Source organism: Anopheles gambiae, chromosome 3, assembly GCF_943734735.2.
Source record: "Anopheles gambiae chromosome 3, idAnoGambNW_F1_1, whole genome shotgun sequence".
Taxonomy (NCBI): domain Eukaryota; kingdom Metazoa; phylum Arthropoda; class Insecta; order Diptera; family Culicidae; genus Anopheles; species Anopheles gambiae.
The window spans coordinates 13,889,766-13,912,727 of record NC_064602.1 but is presented as its reverse complement, the minus strand read 5'-3'; the positions used below and the strand labels follow the sequence as shown (position 1 = coordinate 13,912,727).

At 38.7% G+C, this 22,962-nt stretch overlaps 1 protein-coding gene across 3 annotated transcripts in view; it reads left to right on the top strand.

The window, feature by feature from the left end:
- Positions 1-6,359: 6,359 nt before the first annotated feature.
- LOC1275506 (protein amalgam) overlaps positions 6,360-22,962 on the top strand; it is a 28,528-nt gene continuing 11,925 nt past the window's right edge. Inside the window, exons 1-4 of one of the 3 annotated variants that reach the window (XM_061655658.1) lie at positions 6,360-6,515; positions 18,749-19,761; positions 20,070-20,188; positions 22,569-22,754. In XM_061655658.1, the coding sequence (XP_061511642.1) occupies positions 19,692-19,761; positions 20,070-20,188; positions 22,569-22,754 (375 nt within the window). In that variant the 5' untranslated portion in view covers positions 6,360-6,515; positions 18,749-19,691. Of the gene's footprint in view, positions 6,516-18,674; positions 19,762-20,069; positions 20,189-22,568; positions 22,755-22,962 lie in introns of all 3 variants that reach the window. The other 2 variants (XM_061655659.1, XM_061655660.1) reach the window with 2 other exon arrangements.

Genomic DNA, 22,962 nt, shown 5'->3' with positions numbered 1-22,962 from the left:
CACGCCAGTGTTGCGTGCGCAGTGGATGTTTGGCTTTGAAACTGGCTGTACAAGCGGCAGCAGCAGCAGCAGCAGCATCACAAGAAAATAAAATCATTTCCACAACACTGTATGGATGTGTCAAAATAAAAAAAGTAAAATAAACTACCCGGAACCATCTGGTCGGATGGTCAAGCTTGAATGCTGGATGATGCGAGGGATGAAGAACGCAACTCGGCAACAGCTCCTACAGCTGATATATGGGACTCCATTTGGGGATAAAAGCAATGCACCAGGCGGATTCTGCATCTTCCAAGCCAACGGATGGTTCTTCAGAAAATTGCTATCATTTGCGAGATCCATTAGCTACAGCCGGACAAAAAGGGTCTCTCGGGGCGAGAGCGTCTTTGACTGAAGCGAACACTGGCACCACACAAAGATTATGCTGTAGAAGCATGCGGACAACGTTGGTTGGTAGGTGTCGATTTCAACAATCCAACCCAACACAACAGAAGCTACTACTGCTAGCAGTGTAATGGATTCCGTTGGTTTCACTATGACACATCTTCGATTGTCAATCCGCATTAGAGGTTGGGTTTGGTGCTGGCTTCCATATCAATTGCTTTGTACATTCTTTAGCCTCTAGGATTTTGAGGACCATACTTTCAAGCATTCGTTTTGGGTCAAATGTGTTGCAGTGTTACTTTATTTGAAGATTTGAAGTAACCCCATCAAGATTTCATGATTGAAGAATAGAAATTACTTTTAGCAAAATTAAATTGAAATCCAGACAAGTAGCAAAGGTTTCTCAGGGGGTACCATCTTAAAACGTAAAACCAACGTTTCGAGCATTGCCATAAGTTCGTTTGCAATATCATAACTTTCATCTCTTGGTATGATATCCAAACCCCTGTTTTGGGGTTATTATTATCTTCCAGTTGCACGTATATTTAAAATTTCTTTAAGTTCAAGTAAATTTCAAAAGTTCTTAACTGATCTTTTCTCCTAAATAACACAACTAGTCTTAGTCCAAAAAGTATAAGACATTTTAATTTTTTTTACTGTGAAGTTAAAGACCATGTTCAGATTAAGACCATTAAAACATTGTTGAATTGTAAGATTTTTCAGTTTCAATTTGATTCAATGGATTTTGAAATAGTTTTTAATGTTCTTTGCATTATTCAATAAATTTTCTACACGGCTTTTCAACATAATCTTCATTAGAAATAATTTTTTTCGAAATAAAAAATCAATTGAACTTGTCATACTTAATTGTACAATAATCATTTGGGAAACATAATATATTAGTTAGTTTAATTTCACAACCCACGATCAAATATTAGTGGGTTGAAAAAAAAAACAACTTCCTTATCGGTAGCAAGACCAATTGTCATACATGATTTTCATATCAATGAGCCTGTTATTTGCTATAACTTTACACATAAATGCCTTTAAATGCTGAGCCTGATAGTTTCGTCTAGAAAATACCAACGAACACAAAGATGGTTTCCCATACGTAATTTGTTTGTTGATTTTTTATGTTGTTTCACAGAACACTTCACTAATCTAATCTTTATTCTAGCATATCGGTTTGAGTTATTCTCATGAATCCTTTCGATGCTTATCACCTGCAAAAACTCGAACCTCATAAAAAAAACCAACACCCAACTCAACCCGATCCTATTACACATCACTGTCCAGATCGCAAATCTGATTACATCCTCTCCGTTTTGTGACCATCGGTAGCACCTATTCCACCCGGAAAGCGATGAAACTTTGCGATGACAAAGTTAGCGAACCTGCGGACACGAATAAAACGACACCCATTGATAGTTTATTACGAATCACCGCCACCATTATGTGTTGGCTCGATACGGCTTGGGAAAGCGCTGGACACACCCGGAAATTGTTAACTGACTCTCTAAGGGAGCGAAAGGGGAGATGAGGAGGTGGAACCAGGAAAATTTAATCAAAAGTTCCATTGTGTCATTGCAACGATGGTTAGCCGCGAGCGTAGTTGCTAGCCACTGGTTTCAAGGTTTGCCTTATTTTTTGCCCTCAGTTGAAAAAAATGGAAGCAAGAGGCAACAATCCAGAACACATCCGAATCAGATTCGCATTCATCAAACAACACTTCTCTTTCACATCACGTCCTGTTGATCAAGGGAACGGAAGTGGAGCGGGAAGTTGTTGTAATAATTTCGCTAAGATAAGTTGGGGATCGGATATGAAAGGGGATCTGTTCCTAGTACGACGATAAAGTTTTTTGTCCGACAAACCAAAATCTAGCGTAAAGTTGTTTGGCTGTAACTTAACCAACTAACCAGATGCGATTACATTATCAGACATCAGAAAATGTGATGGAAGAATTCAATCGAGGCTTGTTTGAGCACGCAAATCTAGATAAAGCGTCGGCAAATACTTCCCTCGACGGTGAAGCGTACGTTTCCAGTACGATCCATTCGATAGACATTCCAATATTCGAACGCTTCGATGATGTCTAAACAGATTTTGCCCACCCTTTATGCAGCAATATGGTTGTCTGAACCATTTTTACAACCCTTCCCCGGGACGGATCTGTTTATACCAGCCGTCTGTCACTGAGTTGTAATGTCGCCGGCCTTTGCTTCCTGCCGAAGGCCCACAAATATGTCGCCTGTCGGTGGAATTTTCACCATCGCTTCGGTTATTATTCCAGCGCGACTTGCAGAATGCAGGCACAGAGCCGGAGACAGATACTTGGAATGGTATTGAACTTTGTCACTTTCCAAGGCCCTCCCCCCGAGCGGGTCCCCGAGGGGATCATACTTACGGCGAACACTACGATTGTGGTCCATTCTGCCAAGTGGCTTGTGGAATGCAATATTGGCAATAAGTGTTACTCCGGTGGAATGTTACACAAATGGCACCGATTGCATTATTGAATCGCTAATAAAACATACATCGCTGCGCAAGTGAGTGGAGAATGTGCCAGTGGAGCCACCCGCCTTCCCCTACAATTACATCACACCAAGACAACACACTTGCTGGTGGCCAAGTTCTAAGCCGCGACGCGATGTGCTGCAATGTGTTACCACGTCGTCTTATTTCATTACCGCTCATCATCACAAGTAAAAGGGTGTGGTAATATTTGCGTACGAAACTGCCGCTTGTCAGCAGAAAAACCTCCGGAAATAGGAGAAATGGTACCATCAAATATAACCCTTATGCAGCTACAGACGTTATTTGGATAATTTCGCTCGCACGAAGAACGTTCCTGAAGCGCGTTTCAATATTCTACACAGGAACTATTCCTACCTTCTCGGTAACTTTGCAACAATTCCCCGTTTTATCTATCCCCAAAACCCCATAACACTGCGTGTTATGAAGGTTCGGCTTTCGCTTCCAAGAACAATTTCTCTTCCAGCGAAATGCCGTATCCGACTACCCCCCGTCCTGGGCCGGAACGCCGCCCAACGGATGCCATCACACGGGCGAATCACGTGATGTGCGAAACAACAGAGCCTCCTTGTTTCATCGCAGCGCAAGCTGCATTCTGTCAGCAGCTGCTGCAGGCTATTGCATGCAGAATAAGCTCAAATATCTGCTTCGTGTAGCATCGCGAACGCCCACCGCGAATGTGTTGAAAATGCCATAATAAGTGTTTGATCCACCTAGCAGGGAGCTGGAACCTGGTGGAGCAGATTGAAAATTTATCAACGATAGTTTAACTGTTTTATGTTAACATTTAAGGGATAAGTAATAACATATCTTGTTTATTGAAAATAATTTCCAAACAATGCAAAATATTCTATACGTTTTATTAGACAAGCACAGCCATAAAACACTCTATCCACGACTAACGTATCTCACGTCTCTTTTACTTCCAAAATCTAACCCAGAAAGGGGAGAACCGGTGGAGGATCGGAAGACAATGGCAAGAAATTGTTTGCCGCATACTTGCGAGCCTGAGACATCGCTCATAGCTGCACAAAACCACGTGGCACAATCCTTGGAGCATGATGCAAAACGAATTTTGCCCACCTCACCCGTTCCAGCGAAAAAGCAGCAACTTAGCATCGTAACGGTACGGCACGGTGGAAGAAAAGGGCTATTCGGCAGAAGGCATACCACGCAGTGAAAATATGACAAACTAAAATATCTCGTTAAAAACAGCCTGCGGGAATGCGCACCACTTCCCATTCGTGGCGACCGGATGTGAACTCACCCGACGAGACGAACGACGAACGCAGTTTTGGCGAGAAAAGTATGCGTTACGAATAGTTTCGGCGGAAAAGCTTGACGAGCCCCGTTACTAGCCGCGATGAAATTGTAATCATGGTTTTGCTGTTTCGGCGAATGAAATCAACCGAAATGGGCTAGAATGAAGCGCTTAAGTGAAAAATATTTGCCAATTGAATTTATACGTTTATTGAAGTGACTGGGAGGGGTGTAAACATTGTTCAACTTATTACTCAATTCGACGTAGCTGCTAAAAAACCAGGATGATTATGGTTTTGCCCTACATGAATATTTGAGTGAAATTTAATTGGAACTAAACGTAAAGGACCTAGCTGATCATGTTAGTCTTATACCGCAGTTCGAGATACTATACGTAACTTTCAATCTTTGCTACGGGGGAACCAATCTACCCGCAATGGCAAGATTGGAACGATTTACTTTATAAAAGAAGAGAAAAGCAGAGCAATGTGATATTAAAAATGAAGATACCATAACATAAAAATATAAAAAAAGAACATAACAGATAAAGAGAATAAAGGGAATAAGGAATTAAAGAAGACAATAATAGATAAGAGGAGTGATTGGCTTAAAGAAAAGAAACATAAAAGGATCAAGTAATAAAGAGGTGAAATAAAATAGAGGAAAGTAAAAGATGAAAAAACATAAATAAATAAAAACGAAAAAAAATAAAATAAAACATATTATTTAATATAAAAAAGATAAAGTAGATATCAAGAAAAATGCCTGAACAAAGGAAAAAATACGAATTGCAAGCTATACTCAGATACAAATAGTCTAGGGTAAATGTACCAAAAGTGGTGAATTTTGTAGTTTAATAGTGGTGTTTAATAGTCGTCGTATTGTGTTCCTATAGTGGTGATAAACAAAGATTCCTTAAAAACTGTGTATAATATAAATGGAACTCAGTTTTAAAGCTGTGTTCGTATGAATAGCAAGGATTATTTCTATAATATTGATTTTTTGCGTAAATTGATCGAAAAAATAGTATAAATTAGAATGATGAAAATATTGCCTAGGTACTGTATAACACATGTCGTCAGCTCACACCCGGCAGAGTATGCTTGATTTGAAGTAGATTTTTCACTAAGCCAGATAAGCGAATGTTTGGCCTTTGGGAATTACATACAGAAAACTCATTTCTGTTGCTTATTTTAGTGACAGTACGCCATGACAAAAATATCCTGGAAAGAAATCTTCAATGTCCTGTTTTTACAGATTTTATGACTATAACCTCTACAGGAACTTGCCTGATTTCTGTACCTATGATGACACTATGGTAAAAAAACTCTTAAAAATGCAAAAATATAGTCAAAAGGTAATGAAGTTGAGTAACTCAAAAACATTTCATGAAAGCTTCGTTAAAAAAGTAATGATTGCGTTGTTATGTAGTCTCTTACAGCGTTAACACACATATGAGTTTCGTTATGCACACATAAGGATTGTTTAAATATATTGAGGCATTTAAGAAAATAATGGATTATCGGTCGTCAAGTAACGGAATGGCCCCATCATTCTTGCTTTCAGGGATGCAGTGATGCAACATAGAGCCAACATCAAGAAAAATGCAACGAATATTTGTTTCAGAAGCCATAATTGGTTGCAAAGATTGTTTCCCACCATACGCAAAGATATATTTTGATTTTGATGCGATTTTTTATAACAAACTATTTTGCAGATACCAATTACTGCAATTACCAATTGATTATGCTTTCAATCATTGCCAATTCAATTTAAAGAAATCACCACACATTCTCCCAACCGCCTTAAATCAATCTTTCGTTCAAGATCAAACTTTCACTTGATCATCGCACTGGAAGAAACGAGACAAACAGCCCTATCCTTCACCATGCAGACGATTTCCTTTCATTTCGGCGTTCCCTTCACCGATGCAAAAAGCTCCGAAGGAAAAACGAAAACCCGTGGGTCGTTTTAACGTTGGGGGGGAAAAACCAACGACTACGCGCCTCCATCGGGAAGGAAAGTGTACCGGAAAACCTTCCCCTTCATGGACTTGAACCATCTATGTCGGCCGGTTCTCTCTGCTCGGTTCGTGTAACGATCCTGGTGCAGCCGCTCGTGTCGCTATATCCGAAGCATGTGTATGCACGTTCGGTTCGTTCGCATACCGGCGTACGTTCCGATTCCGCCCCAGTGTATCCTGACGTAGCGTAGCGCGCGGTTGCTTTTACGTGAACGTGCGGCCGTGCGCCAGTTTTGGTCCAGTTGACGGGCGGTATAATCACGTGCCCGAGATTCTCGTGGGTAGTGATTCCGGGGTTTTACGACAGCCGAGCGTAAGCAAACGACACCGAGTTTCGACTACTTTCCGGTGTCACGGATGTGCCAAATTTATGTGCTAGGATCAACTATCTCATCTCTTGGGTCGTCCGTATTTTTTAAGGATCGAGCAGGGCGCTGTGTGTATGTGTGTGTGTGATGAAGCGAGGTGATGGTGATGGGGTGGGGAGCGTGGAACATGATAAAAAGGATGGTCGGCATCGAAAGGTCAATCACGAGGTTCTTATCGGTCGAACGGGTGGGCGAAGATGCGTAACGACAGGAAGCGTCACATTGTGCTATTATTTTCCTCCCTCTCGCTGATCATGTGTATGTGCTTGTGTGTGCAAGTGAATGTGCGTTCCCATCAATATTAGCAGTGGCTTTACGTCTTTTTTTTTGTTGTTGTATGTATCTGGTGCTGCTCACTCCGTTCTCGACTGTTAGCCTGTAGCAGATCATGCCGATAGTGTGAGCCGATGTGACGCGTTCCGTAAAGATAAGGGCACAGCACACAGAGCAACATGTTATTGAAAGAGGTGGCGCGTGCCGGGTTCTACCGTTCATCCCATACTATGCCTGTGTATGGGTGTGTGTGTGTGTTCTATATGTGCGTGTGTTTGTTTGTGTATGCAGGTCCGCATCAGCATGATTGTTGCCTTTAGCAATCGGGCACAAAATTAGCACAACATAGTGGGCGCTCTTTAAGCGTACGCCGAGAGACAGGTAACGATGGGTCCGGGCCGGGCCCAACCGAACCGGTTGCAATAATGAAAGTATGCAATCATGGTACGAATAATCAGCGATGAAGCCTAGGAAAGATGCAAAGCTGGACGGGATGGTAAATGACCTCAATATTACCGTGTGCCGTACTGTCGAAAGTTTTGTGCAGAAGAACAAGACCCTTACCGGCGCTGCGTGCAACGGGTGGCATGATAGGATGGTTCTGCAAATGAAAAAGACTATCGCACAACTGCATTCTGCAAGCGAACGTTAGGGCTTCTAACCGAAGGGCACAAAGTTCTTTAAGCTTTTGGGAGGGAAAATGTGCTTTATTGCCACGCTTTATTAAACCAGGAAGAAAAAAAAACCCAACTCATCACTAACTATTGGTTGTCCTGTAGTGGGAGTGGAGTCCCTAATGGACGGAGGCGAGAAACATTATCTTTTCATCATCGTGGATGCACCGTGGGTGTAAATGTCAACATGCAATGGTGTACGATAATTATACGCAATGATCGCTTTTATTCATAACGCACACGCACACACACCTATACAAAAGAAGGACAAATAGTAAGCCTAAATGAACATCACGTGTGATTTAATGCCACCCACCAAGCCCAAAAAAAAAAAGACAAAGCATGGAACACAAATTGCTGCTCCATCTTTCTCGTCATTCACAAGCTGCTCATTATCTATTATTATTATTATCGATCGGTTGCGCAGGGCTCAATAATTAATTGTTCAACGAGCAACAAAAAACAGTTGCATGGCTTTCAAAAGCCATCCAAATTAATAGGTGCCAATCAATTGGTTTGAAGGCATGAACTCACAATCTACGGCGGAATGGTACAAACGGGTGGTGCTTTGATCACGATTATCATGATCCTGCGAATCAAAATGCATTTGTTACGGTTAGAAGGATTTTGTTTAGCTTGTGTTATTCAATATCTGATCGCTGAACGGTTTTGTAACCTTTGTTCATCTTTTGTTGTGTTTTTCTACCGTTTTTTTTTATTGTCTTTGTTTTGTGATAAATATGACTTAATTGATTTGCTACCATGCTAATACAGAGTTCATGATAGTGTATTATCATAGATCAAGTATTGTAAGGAAACGATTTGTTATTTGTATTAAACATAATAGATATTTCGATTGTAAAATCCTAGCACAAAAGTACGTACATCATATGTTTGTAGTAATATTGTTGTAATTTATCTTACGGTATGAATTCCCCTTACATTCATTCCAATACGAAATAAAAGATTAAAATAAAGTTTTATTTTTTCGTATTGGATCGAATTAAAATGATGGATTGGGAAAAAAGATTGAATATTTTTATCAAAATGTAGTGCATTATACACCAAATGTAAGAATATAGATTCTGTCAGTTATGTACTAAAACAAGACACAACACTTATGTGAACATTAAAAAATAACATACACTTACAGTGGCCGGCAATATAAAGTGGCCACTACTCACAATTTTACTTTTTTTACATTTTTTCCGTGAAAAATGAAGTTATTGTACTGCTTTATTTTTTGAAACATTGCTCGTGATATGCTTAAGAATGCGCAGTACCATAGCATGACAAAAATGAGAAGTTTGCTTCAAGAAAAAAATATTTTTTCGAAAATTGATCAAAATCACTGTGCCAAAATAAAGTGCCCACTTTATTCATAGTACAGAAAATATTTTTCTGAACAAATATAACACCAAACTTATAATTTATATGCGTTCCTCTCGCATTCTTTACATGTTCGAGGACCTTTGACATAATTTATTTTGTTTTATTTGCAAGTATTTGGCATTTGTTCTTCCTAGGAGTATTTCAGAGCTTTAACATGTTTTGTTTTTCGTAATCACGTCATTCTCACCACATTTGCATCAAAATTTGCTCACGAAATCTCGATAGGATTAAAGTTAAGTCTAAGTGGGAGCCATTAAAGAAGTTTTATTCGATTTGATTGAAAAAAAATAATTAAAAAATTCTTCGTGTATAACTTGAGTCGTCTTCCGGTTGTAACCTCAATTTACTAACTCCGTATTTTTCACAGAAAACAGATAAATCTGGAAACGGAAAACTGGTGTGAATCGAAAGTACAACTATGGCTTATACCTTTTTTAACATTCTTCATCAATACTTTGGGATATTTCTTTTAAAAAAACGGGATTTGAAAACTAAAAACATGTTCCTACAGGCTAACATCTCAACACACACAATCAATACAAAAAACATTTCTCAACTAGTATCGTATAAAACACCTTGCATGTCCTCCATGAAGTCTAAATATTGGTTCCATCGACAATTTGTGGCAGATTCTATGTGCGAAGGTGGATAAAACTGGTGTCATAAACAAATATATTTAAATTTAAAACTCTTGTTAACGCTTGAGAAGAACTAGATGCAAAAACTAGATGCAGAACTAGATAAATCTTTAAAAATTAGAAAAAAATACGCTAAAGATCCTCGAACATGTAAAGAATGCGAGAGGAACGCATATAAATTATAAGTTTGGTGTTATATTTGTTCAGAAAAATATTCTCTGTACAATGAATAAAGTGGGCACTTTATTTTGGCACAGTGATTTTGATCAATTTTCGAAAAAATATTTTTTTCTTGAAGCAAACTTCTCATTTTTGTCATGCTATGGTACTGCGCATTCTTAAGCATATCACGAGCAATGTTTCAAAAAATAAAGCAGTACAATAACTTCATTTTTCACGGAAAAAATGTAAAAAATGTAAAATTATAAGTAGTGGCCACTTTATATTGCCGGCCACTGTACGTTCAGTGGCGGATTCACGCGAGTGGATGCCCTAAGCGCTCACACGAATCTAGGCCTTTCTGAAGTGTCTAGCGGAAAGTTGAATTATAAACCAGAACAAAATGGAAATTTACTTGTGAACCGGAAGTAAGCTCCTTTTCTAGGGCCCCTCTAAAGACGTCGGGCCCCACGCAGCCACGCAGTTTGCGTACTATAAACTGTTTGCGATCATTAGCTAATTCGTTAGCTCAGCCTTAATAAAATGGACAGACATGAAAAAATGATCAATAAAATTAGTGCATTACGTGTTGTTCAACTGGTTATTGTAGGTGGTAGGTCGTCAACTCGAACGACTTGAAAACATTTTCATCATGGGTTCAAGCCCCGAATAGACCGTGCCCCCATACGTAGGATACTATCCTGCTACGGTAATCCAAAACTCACTAAAAGCCAAGCCCACCTCTCACTAGTGGCTGGCCTTGACCGGCAGCGGTTATTGTGCCACAAGAAGAAGAAAGTAAAACTGCAAGGTGTGTGGATCTGATATGTTCCTATTACCGAACAGCCAATAGTTTTAAACCATTTAATAGGGCTTTTTCATTGCTAATATGTTATAGCAACTAATTATTTTGCACAAAAACGATTCATTTTTTATACTTAATTATGTAATTTAACATTATTCTTTGTTATTGGCATCTCGTGAGGATTAAAATGCAAATAATATGTTTTACTAAAGAGAAGTTTTATTAAATTCTCCTATGAATATGATGACTGCTTGGCTGTATCTACGAACTCAATTAACCGTTGAAATGAGATGGTATGATTTTATTGTACTCAAAAAAACGAGCTACAGTTAAACGAAATGAAGCTATTTAGATTAAAACCATGATGTTGGTATAAATGTAGATATTTATTTATATTAAACGCTTAAAAATAAACATAAAATCCAAATTTTTAAACGGTTAAGTACGGTAACTGTTCGATTTAATGTCCATGTTAAATTTATGAGATACTGTAGGCCAACGAAAAATAAAACATAAACCATTCAGCGCAATGACATCGATCTGATTTATGGATTTTTCCACAAATGTGTGGACATTTTTTATTCAAATATGTCTACAAATCAAGAACATGTTCTATACTCCTATACTAAAATATTCTACTCCCGGTATGAATACAACTTTCATCAGAATCTACCCATTCTATCCACCCAACAGATTACCGCTATAATATTCCACAGTAGAGAAAGAACAATTCCCGCTACCGAAATAGTGATAATTCAAATTTATTGCTAGCTATTACAATACTTTCACAACCTCACATCCTCACTTGGATGCTAATCTTCATAATGCAGATGGGTCACCATCATCCCCTCTCATCGCGAAATCCGGCAGCATTCCTTACGGCTAGCTAGCGACCATCAATTCGTCATAACGGAGTACCAATTTTCCCACTCAAACACGTTGAATAATGTCCTCACCATAACAACCCCACATTATCATTCAAGACTGGCACAATTGCCCTGCAAAAAAGGGGGGGCGTCATCACTACCGTGAAGCCACCGTACAAGTTGGGCCGTATTGTAGTGCGCGGGAAAAAATGACCAAAAAGTGTACTTTTACACTCGATCAGACAACAAAGCGAGAAGTGTCACACGTGGAGGGGAAACGCGATTTCCCCCGGCCGGATGTGGCTAAGGTTGCACGAGGGGCAAAAAGGGATCGCAAGGGGATGGAAAAAAGGTTGTACTTTTCCGGGACAAATTTCCCGTTCCCGATGGCTTGTCAAGCGTATCGAAGATGTTTATGTTGTTGCCTTTGCCATGGCTACTTTGGCCATAATCGAATCTAAATCCACCACCATTCACCGAAGCATAATGGCGATATGCGAGGAAATGTAATAAACTCCACCGTAACGGCCTGAGTTTCTTTTTTTTTTTTTTTGCTCTTGCTCTAGGCCCTTTTTTGTGCTGCCGACGAGATCGTGAGTGGTGCCTGACCGGGCGATGATGATAGGTGATAAAATTTTACAACGTGCCGCGAAGCAAAAGCATTCCGTATAATAGACTCGGTTAGTAGTTTGAATCTATTTCATACGCGACGTGACCTACACGGTTACGGACATTTTATGAATTTAGGGCACGTTTAACCGGATGGAAAACCTTCACTTGTTTATCGTTGGTTTTTTTTTCACTTTCAATTAACCACGCTGCATTAGCAACTGTGTGCAGTGACGAAAAAGGTAAAATGATGGAAATTCATACATTTTAACAAATACGTTTCGCAATTTCGTGTAGCAAACGATAAAAAAGTACTTCAGTTAACGTTCAACGACTGATTTACAAGATGCAAGCATGAACATGTGAATAAATTAAGAGTTTATTAAAAGTAGGAAGAAACGTGCAACATTCTGTGACAAAACGTATATTGTAATAGATTATTAGCTGCTTAGTTAAGAAAGAATTGCAACAATTGATACAGATGTTTAATTTATTCATTTTTTAACAAACTTACTTCTTTCAACCATCTACTGCCCTGTTATTCTAAATGTAAATAATTCTTATTATAACTGCCAACTTTTTAAGGCCAATTCGATAATAATACAAAATGGTTTATATCAAGTATTTAATCAAAAATCTACAATTGGTGGTCACAAACCCTCCAAAGATATCAAAAAGTTATTTAAATTGTATATTATTGGGAGATGGTCAATTGGAAATTGATAATTAGTTTATATGTGCTAAAACTAAAGATAGCTCCAGCATCAGTAAATTCATATTGTATACAAAAATGGTTTATTTAAAGATAATGAAATATTTCAAGGGAAGCGTTACACGAAAAGCTCGATATAATGGAAATTGACTTGGATTATATAAATTTTAGCTACAACTACAATGCGGGCTTTAACCATTTACACTTGCAAAGGAGAAAGTTGATACCAACAACATTAATCCCCAAATCATCGTAAATATTCATAGAAAAATTGCACGAAGAATAACTTGCAGCTATCAGTCTACTTCCTAAAAACATAATTCAAACGGATTTATTTTAAACAAATTATATGTTTCTTCTTCTTCTTCTTTGGCTCAACAACCGATGTCGGTCAAGGCCTGCCTGTACCCACTTGTGGACTTTGGCTTTCAGTGACTAATTGATTCCCCCCCATAGCAGGATAGTCAGTCCTACGTATATATTTTATGTTTAATCCATGTTTAAAACATAAAAATCATTCTAAGAAATCCTTCAAAACTCAAATCATTGTTATGATTATAATTTTAGAACTAAAATACTAATTGGAATTTATAGTAAATAATTCATAGAAACTGAGCACAATGTTCCATTGTTCCAATCAAATTAAAATATACAATCATCCAAACCAACTGCTGCATAAACTATGATCTTCATTACACATTGTTCGAATAAATAGTGCTTGAATTATAGCAACATAAAGCACAACAACAACAAAACAATCTAACATGCTCTGACCCCGACTGCAGCAACTAGTGATCCGTATTGCAACTTAACATGACCTTTTCATCCGGTGCCAAATCTGGCATGCCCCGTACGCTTTACGGTGTGCAACAATCCAGAGCCCCGAAATCAGTGTGCATAACTTGACTAAACATGTCAACATCGTTCGCTGTGCATGTACACTGCAATGCCGTATCAAAAAACGGACTGGTTAGAACATGCTAGGGTATGGACAAAAACAAAAACAAATGCAAACATACATACATTGGCCGATAGTAACATTGGCTTAAACATTGTGCGGATAATTCCAAACTGCATCAAACACTCCGGGATACAAGGTACGCCCGGCGAATAAACACATATTGCAGCCTTTGTTTGCGTTCGTTTCATATTGATGTACTATTTGCTATGTTTTATGCTTTATTTACATCAGAAAGCGTTATTAAATTTTGTGCGAGTGCTGTTGACCAGTTTGTTGCGCTTTGCTAATCCTGTTTATTAATATGCAACGGGATATGTTGGATTACTTCGTATCTGATTCGTTTTCAAAATAAATATTATGCGTAAATTAATATTTAAATGATAAAAGAACTTTATGAAATCTGCAACCAGGAGCCGAATATGTTGCTACATTCTATCTCCCGAGCACCGTAAACATCCGCAAAATGTTCAACGAATCGCGAACATTAACATTCCACCAGTACGGAATGTCACCTGCAGCGCGCATGGGAAAGTGTTAAGCCCCAAAACGAAACAACAAAAAAAACTGTCACACTTTGACCTCCCCAACCTCCCAGGGTGAAAAATATTTCCTCGTACGCACTTCACCATCTGTGCTGTGCTTTGTTCGGGGGAAGCTGCAGGGCAATTGAAAATAATCCGGATTGCAGCAGTAGCGATTTAATTTATCTGCCCCAGCAATCGCATACTCCACCGATCAGTGGCGATGAATTATGGGAACGGATTTTATTTAATACCTGCGATAATCCGTTCATGTTTTTTGCTTTCTTTTTTTAAGAGTATTCCGTTCCACTCCTGTCCTGAGTGGTGCAAGTATGCAGCGTTTGGTGTGATTGATCTGTCAGCACTATTGGGATTGGTTTTTGTTGAAAGCAGATTTAACGCAAGGGTTAAATAATATCACGTTAAAGTTCACATGACGAACAAAACTGTGCTGTGTGCATATTGGCATGCCGACCTTCCAACATTAGTGTCACCATATGCGTCTCTAATTTTGCTTCCTTAAACATGATGGTGGGAAACAGTGGCACTCCCCTCGCTCACACTTCTATCCTTCGACCTTCTAAGCGTATCGCTGCTGTACCCGATGTGCCCGATCAAATGGCAATCAATTGAATGGTCTAATTAAAATCAAGTTGACAGCTGCGACGTTGCCTTCATAATAAGGCAGTCAGCATTCGGTGCGTCCTGCCGGCTATTAAAACCACACGCGAGTGCCGTTTCACGCCCAGCGCAAAACCATCGCGTCCCACGCAGGCCCGTGGAAATAGATTTAATATTCATATTCCCGGCACGGCTCACGAATATGGGAAAAGCGTGTTGCTGCGGGCTAGAAAGGAGCAACACTTGACTGAAGGAAGAGGAAAGGTAGGAGAGACCGTGTGGGAGCGACTAGTGGGAGTAGAGTCTCCAACTGTACGTGATCACTATGGTTTAAATATTCAACGTACAAATTCGACCATTCCGTATCGTGGCACTTTGTGGTCACCAATAACTGGTGCAGCAGCATCTTGCCCTGCTGCAACAGACGTTTAACGGCTTGTTATGAATAAGAGTAGATTGAGATGGTTATTTAAATTACGGCAATCACATTTTATACGGAAACGTTTTAAATGAATGATATTTAATGAGCGGACTATGAGGGTTTATTGAACCTTACGTTATTCTTTCAATTTAGTTTTGTTGTTAGGAGATCACTTTCTCGCGAGACACTTCTGATTAACTTTCTCATCCATCGTTCAAAGAGTAGCCTGTTCAACAATGTTTATAACTGCTGATCCTTTTCGATATGAGTATGTTTTGGGAGAATTTAAAGAATAGACATAGATCTTTATCAGAAAAAAAAACACATATACTACTGATTTACTAGAACATGTTACTCTCGGATGGAAATGTTGCAGGAACATCTGTTCGACCGTAACCCATTCAGATGTTTTTTTTATTTCAAAAACTGTACTCCTATTTGCAAATAATGGGGCCTTTCACGATACTAGATACGCCTTTTTGTATGGAGTTTGACAGTTCCTTATGTTCGAGTACATGCTCGAAAAAATGGCAAAACAAGGTGTTTTCATTTATTCCAAGGTTTATTATAGAGATCAGGCGATGCAATCTAAAATCAAAGTGTATGTATGACAAGTGGACTCGTTTGACAAGTACATTCACGTTCCTATACAGTTTGACAACTACATTCTGAACCAAAAAAAAACTCCATTTGACAGAACGGGTGAAATGAATTGTTAATCGCTTCTGCTGGGCAACATTGTGGAATACATTTATCAATCCCTGCAAACAAATTTCCAAAGTATATGTAGACCAGGTTCTCTCATAGCCTGTTTGTATAAACAAAAATTAAAACTTCACTTTTTCACAGAACGGGTGAAAACTTTTGCTCAAACAAACTTTCTGGAGCCTTGACAAATACACAAAACCTTGGGACAAGCCTTCCTTTATACTATACCTACTTTGATAGCTGCTCGAAAACTGCTATACAAAGCAAACACCTGATAGGCCGTAATTTCAACCTACGATCTTAAAAGAGAAAGAGGCCCAACAATGGCTTTAAATAAGGTGAAGGCTATTTTGTTTTCCTTTTTGTTTCTAAATGCCACCGAAAATGTTTCTGCAATTTCTGCATGAAATAAATTTGTTTCACTTGTAACAAAAATGTTCCTGTAAAGTGGATTTGACAGTTCGTTTCTAAGGCTTAGGAACAAAAAATCGAGCAATCTTTTCAGCGATCCGGGCCTTGGTAGCTACATTTCGGCATTCGGAAAATCAGTAAAGTAATTTTGTTTTCAAGATTATTCGTTGAAGCAACGGCTACAGTCAGTTTTTGTCTGGACGATTGTATGGAGGATCCATGATTTAGATGCGAAAGGTGCAGATGGGACAATATGCAAAGGAGATTTGAACGGATTGCACTACGGTTAAATGGTATAATAAATCTCAAAAGTAGAACATACATGGTGCAGTATAATCTTATGATTTCTTCAGAGACTTTGCGGCTCTGCGTTGAGCATATTTGTGTAGCGCTACTTTTACTACATGAATCAAGATGTTAAAAACCAATCGTAATCATCGTAAGCCGTCTACCAATACTATTGAGTTACAAATGCACCTTGAGCTTGAGAATATAGTTCATCCCTTCCTTACAACATGCCTGTCATGGATACAATTCCTTTTTTGCTTTTGAACATTAACATGTAGCGGAACTTGGGGCAAGTGTGCCACCTTAAGCATTTCAAGTTATAACTCATTAAAACATGTTTTTCAATAGCCGATTTAAATCTCATAACCATTTTACATCTTTTTCATCACTTATAAATGAGTTTCGCTTGAAAAAAGTGCAAACAAAACAGTTTTTGAAGCGTTTTAAAAAGGGTCCAAAAAGACGTTGTTTTTTGGGCTATAGGGCAAGAGTGCCACTCGTATGGGGCAAGGCCAGGACGGCCACCTGGTTAAAATAACCGTATTTCTTAGATAATTGGAAATTATTACGTTTGTACCACTAGTGTATGTATTCCTACATGTATTTAGTCACCAATGAACCCTTTTTGATCACCAATTGTACCACAATATGGTTTGTTACTGTTCTGTTTTTCTAGCGTGGAATCCGCTCACAATAGCGCACCATTCCGCAGCACGCTACAACAATGTTTACATTTTTGACAGCTCGCGCCTATGAAAGATGGTGGCACACTTGCCCCAAACAGAGATGGCACACTTGCCCCAAAAGTTGTAACTTTTTTGAAATTGAATTTTTCAGTGACAAAAAAAAAGTTTTTTTCAACTAACCCCACAAAAAATTTCACGTTTTCTCAGCTATACGGTGGTGTAAATATTTTCTACGTTGATTGTTCGCATGATTTTTGAGAGCTTATTTGGTTGGATTAAAAAATTATAATATTCTGCTCTATTTTGAAACTCAATATAAATAAGTTCAAAACAATGGGAAATATCGATTGGTCTATATGCAATTAGGCTCAGAATACTTAGTCATTGGAAAGCAACCAACTGTATACGCAATTGATCATTAAACTAAAGTTTTTAAGGAAAAATGCTTGGTGGCACTCTTGCCCCGTATGGCACACTTGCCCCAAATTCCGCTAGGTAGATATTTGCTTTCATGAATGAATATGAATAGTTCCTATTTTTGTCCATTATAAGTGCTTTCATGGATAAAACAAAATGATCCATCTGCAAGCCTCATGATCAAAGCTTTACATCGAACGATATGATGCACCAGAATTCAGAAATTAACAATAATATACGTTCCATTTGAATATTATTAAAATTACTACAAATCATCATGTTTTAACAATAACTTCACTGAGTACTGAATAATAATTAATTGTCAGAATAATTACCAGTTCCACCATCAGCGACCTTTGTTTGTTTATATTTTGTAATGTGAGTAGTATCGGTAAAAAAATTCTAACAAAATAGTTAATTTTTTACATAGAATTCACAGTATAAAAACGAGTTACAAAGGCAAATTATCGTAGTTGATGAATTCATTGACTGAATAGTTCTTAGTTATTTAATTAAAAAAAAAAACATATATTTTTGGACACCTTGAACTGCAGTTTGTTTTTCCTAAAAAACAACTAGGCTCTACATATTTTGTTTTAATTTATTAGCAATTATAGTCATTCTTCTGTTCATTCTTGTCATTCTTTATTCCTACAAACTGTTATGGGATGTAAAAAGAGCCCACCCATAAAAAAGCTCGTTAGGAACTGTAACTATATAGCAAACGAACGTCCCGGCAAATAACGGCATCCGTTTTGGTCGTCTAGCCAAAAAAAACCCGTCCCGGTACACCACACTCGAAAAAGGCAATCGCTAAAAGCATATGTGCAGCTGCACATATTTTCAAATTAACAACCTTTCACTTGCACCACGCCATATTTCATCGCCCATTGTGTTTTTCGCCCATTTGTCGCACGGCTGTTTTATTTTCCCCCGTTGCAGAATATTAATCTCGTCCAACCGAACCAAACAAAAAACGAAAGAAAGATATTTTCAAACTACCAAACCTCCAACAGCTTACATCTTTAAATATTCACACCAGCCCAAGCGTGGACGGCCCTCATATATATGTGTGTGTATGTGCATAAATCGGGACGAAGATGTGAAGTGTGAGCCGTGAAAGAACGGAGACGGAGAAGAAACGCGTGAAGCCAAGTGAAAAGTGTATTTCCCGTGCAATCAACATTTTAATGTCCACTCCAAAAAACCAATGCACACCAATGAGACTGAAGGGAAGCGGCACCCCGGCGGGAAGGGCATGCATTTGTTTCGGTGCATTACGCGGATGAATAAAGCGCGCGCTAGCCACAGTTCACGCATCGGCGAGCAGTGCTGAAAGTGGCGCCTGGGCACGGGTGTAACGCTGTTGAGTGAGTTGGTTCAGGGAAAGTTACGCCACGATGGAGCATGCCGGAGCGCGCTGTAGATGCAGCTGAGGCACTCTGAATTGTACTGGTGCTGGTAAACCTTCTTTTAGCGATCGCGATACGATGTGCACGGATCGGTAAGGACGCTTAGGTGAAGTGTTTCGCCCGCAACAATGGGCGCTGGTGCATTTGCAATAAGTACGTGCAGCAAGTGAGTGAGTGAGTGAGTGAATGAACGAGCGTTTGGTGCAAAAGTGAAGCACGGTTTAATGCTAACCAAAGTGGTAGTGACTCATCATCATCCCTTCCTTGTGTGGTGGTGCTAGTGAGAAGTTTTTAAGAGTGCGAAATAAAATCAAACAAAACGCCCGAAAGCAGGGAGAACAGAAGGATTCAGAGGGATTAAGAAGGACCGTTTTGAGCGTTGCGCATTAGCGTGGTGTGTGTTTGTGTGTCTATGTGTGGAAGCTAGCGGTGGTAGTGGTCCCAAGAAACAGTGAGTGAGAACGTAAAAACAAAATACAAAAACACCGAACAAACCGAATGCAGCAGTAAGCAGCAGCAGTAGCAGCAGCAATTGAGCGCCACCGCGATGGGATACATAAATCTGCTGGAACTAAAGCTTTTGTTAAATATATCATTAGTCGTGCTGCTGGTAAACGGTAAGTTTTGTGTTCGAAATTTAATTTCACGAATTAGCATGATTTATTGCGCGACGGTAAATAATCATAATGGTTAACATAAATGCGGACTTGCGGCAGTTTCGGGGCCGCCTTTGCCTGCCAGCGCCTGCGAATGCAGCGAGAGGGGTTTCGCCAACCGAAAGCAAATGATGAAATTTTCTTTTGTCGTGCGGATTTGTCGTGCGTATCTCGAGCGCATTTCGGTTTTCCGCTTTAGCATTGTTGGCTATTTGTTGGCCATTTTTTATTCATTCCCGCTTTCTTATTTCGCTTGCATTGTGATACAGGACATGGCACTCAGACGGAGGCACAGCCGGAGTTTCTGGCACCGCTGGACAATCTTACGGTGACGCAAGGCCGTGACGTTTCGTTCACTTGCGTCGTCAACAATCTCGGCCAATACAGGGTAGGTAATTTGTGGTAAAGTTGACTGTTGATCGAAGTAATTTAAGTTTCAGTTTTACTATTTCTTAACAACGAATGCATTAATTTGTTATTATTTTCCATTAAACTTAACTTATTTAATTAATCACTTTTTAGCTTTATTTATTATGAATTTCAAATTCAAGGACAAGTCTCTCCTTTCACTTGGCCGCTTCGTCCATTTATTCATTTTAATTTATTTATTAAGAAACAATAAGTAAATAGGTAACTTATTGTAAACAAGTTCGCTTATGTTCTTTGCACCGAATAAAATTCATATTTATACCTATAAATACCTACATTATAAATAACTATGAACAATGAAATAATTAGCATTAAAATAAACAAATTGCTTTGCACGAAACCATAATGTACTCGCGATGTAATGTACATACTCTCATCTGCCTGCACGATGAATAGAAAAACACGCCAAAGACTAAAAAGCTTAAGGGAAATTATAAATGGCTCTGCGTGCAGATGCTGCCGTTTTTGAGTTGCAGAAGCGGCTCTTGAATCAGTTCAAATTATTATTATTATTTTCTGCCTTATTTTACGGCAACCAAAAAACCCTAAGCTCCGTGCGGCACCATGTTGTAGTTGTATTTTTTCCCCGGTTTTCGTCTACCAGCACCAACCAAGCCCATTTAATGCCACTTCCCAGCCTTCAGTTATTGATGATCTCATTTGGGAAATTTATTGAAAACAAAGGCCAACTTTTATTGACACGCAGCGCTGTGCACACAGAAAAAAGAAACACAAGGAGAGCAGAGTTTAACGTCGCGCGCCCGGATAGAAAGTGGAAAATCACTGTCTAATGAAACGCGTGCATAAAAGTTTGAAAATAAAAAGCAACTGTGGGGATATTTTCATGTACCACTACGCGGTGTGCATGTTTTTGGTTTTTACGGGTCGATTTTTTTTTTTTTGTTTAGGCAAGAGCATGTTGTCTATTGAATTTTCAATTAAAACTCCGAACACGGTTCGTGTTTTGTTTTGCATACTTGAAGTGAACAGGCGTTTGGTCACGGTCAATTTTTCATACACGCAACGCTTGATTTGTCTTGAGCCAGAGAGTGAAACAGTTAAACTGGTGATCCGGATTATATTGTACAAACTAGTTTAAATATCACTTAGACTAAGCCAATAATACTCAATAGCTATGCTAAAGGATAGCCAGTCATTCACTGACAATAAAAGTTATCAGTGAATGGGATAAATCTAGAACGAATGCTGTCTGCCCACGTTAAGCGTTATCTACTTATGAATATGTTTTATCATAAAATATATTTCAATATATGAAGATGAATTTAAATGACACCAAGCGCTTAACATTTGAGATTTTCCACAGTCAGTACAGTAACTATATATTTTTAACAATTTACTCTTGAACCAATGACTTAAATTTGAACATTTTAAAAAATAAGTAAAAATAATAATTATTTCACTACTAAACAGTTGTGTGTATTATCTGGCCAAAATCAAGAGTTAATTAGTGAATCTTTACAGACCACAACTGTTTAAATTCAACAAAATTAAGCGCAATTATCAATTAGATATGTTTGCTATAGTCGTCAAAATCGTTCAACCTTTTATGGACCTGAATGGACCGAACTCTCCTCATAGGTTGGTCTGACTATCCCGTGTACCCAAATCATCCATAGCCATACCAATCGTGGCTTAGGCAGTGGCTACAACGACTACGATTGTCACGAAAAGGAAAGAAGATTTATGAATTATTTCGTTTAAATCCTATTGGATAAAATTGTTCACCCCTTAGTCGACCAGCAGTACTAGGCGTCTCCATCGTACGGAATAAGTGGTGCAACGTGATGTACGGTTAAACATATATTTTTTATACACTATCAAATGATTTGTTCATCGACCCTAACACTAATTTACTCTAAGATTTATTTCTATACCGATAAGATAACGACTTACTTGCTTAAATATTTCTACTTGATAAACTACTCACAGATAAATCAAGGCCAAGGGTACATAAGGCGGATCTAGAATAAATACAGTTGTTAAGCATTATGTGTTAAACAATTTAACAAAATTGCAGTGTAACTAATATTCATGTAATATTCAAAAATTACTATAATTAAAACATTTCGTGGAATTATAAGAGTGGGCATTATAAGAGCATCAGCAAACAATAAATAGCTTAAACTGTTAAATATTTAACAATAATCAAACTTAAATGAGTTAACAAATGCAACGTACACTTATGACTTACACTTTATATATATTTTATCGTTTGTTTTTATTGGTTTTATATTTCTATCATTTCATTGAATTGATGCATGTATCAAATCAAACCCACTAAACAGACACTAACAACTTCAACCCACGTCTACCCGCAGGTTGCGTGGATAAAGTCCGACTCGAAGGCGATACTTGCCATCCACACGCACATGGTCGCCCTGAACCCGCGCCTATCCGTCACCCACAACGGGCACAACACGTGGAAGCTGCACATCTCGCACGTGCAGCTCAACGACTCCGGCAGCTACATGTGCCAGGTGAACACGGATCCGATGCGACATCAGGTAAGCACAATGCGCTAAACGAGAGCGAAGGAAAAACATCAACAGCATCATCCCTCTCTGCCGGTTTGGTTTGCAAAATTCAATGCCTTAAAATGTGCACACACAAAAAAAACAACCCTCACCATCAGTCACCGAGACCAAACAGCGGGCAAAGGTTTAACGTAAACTAATCCAAAAACCCCCGAGTTGCACTAGCGTAGGTTTCGAG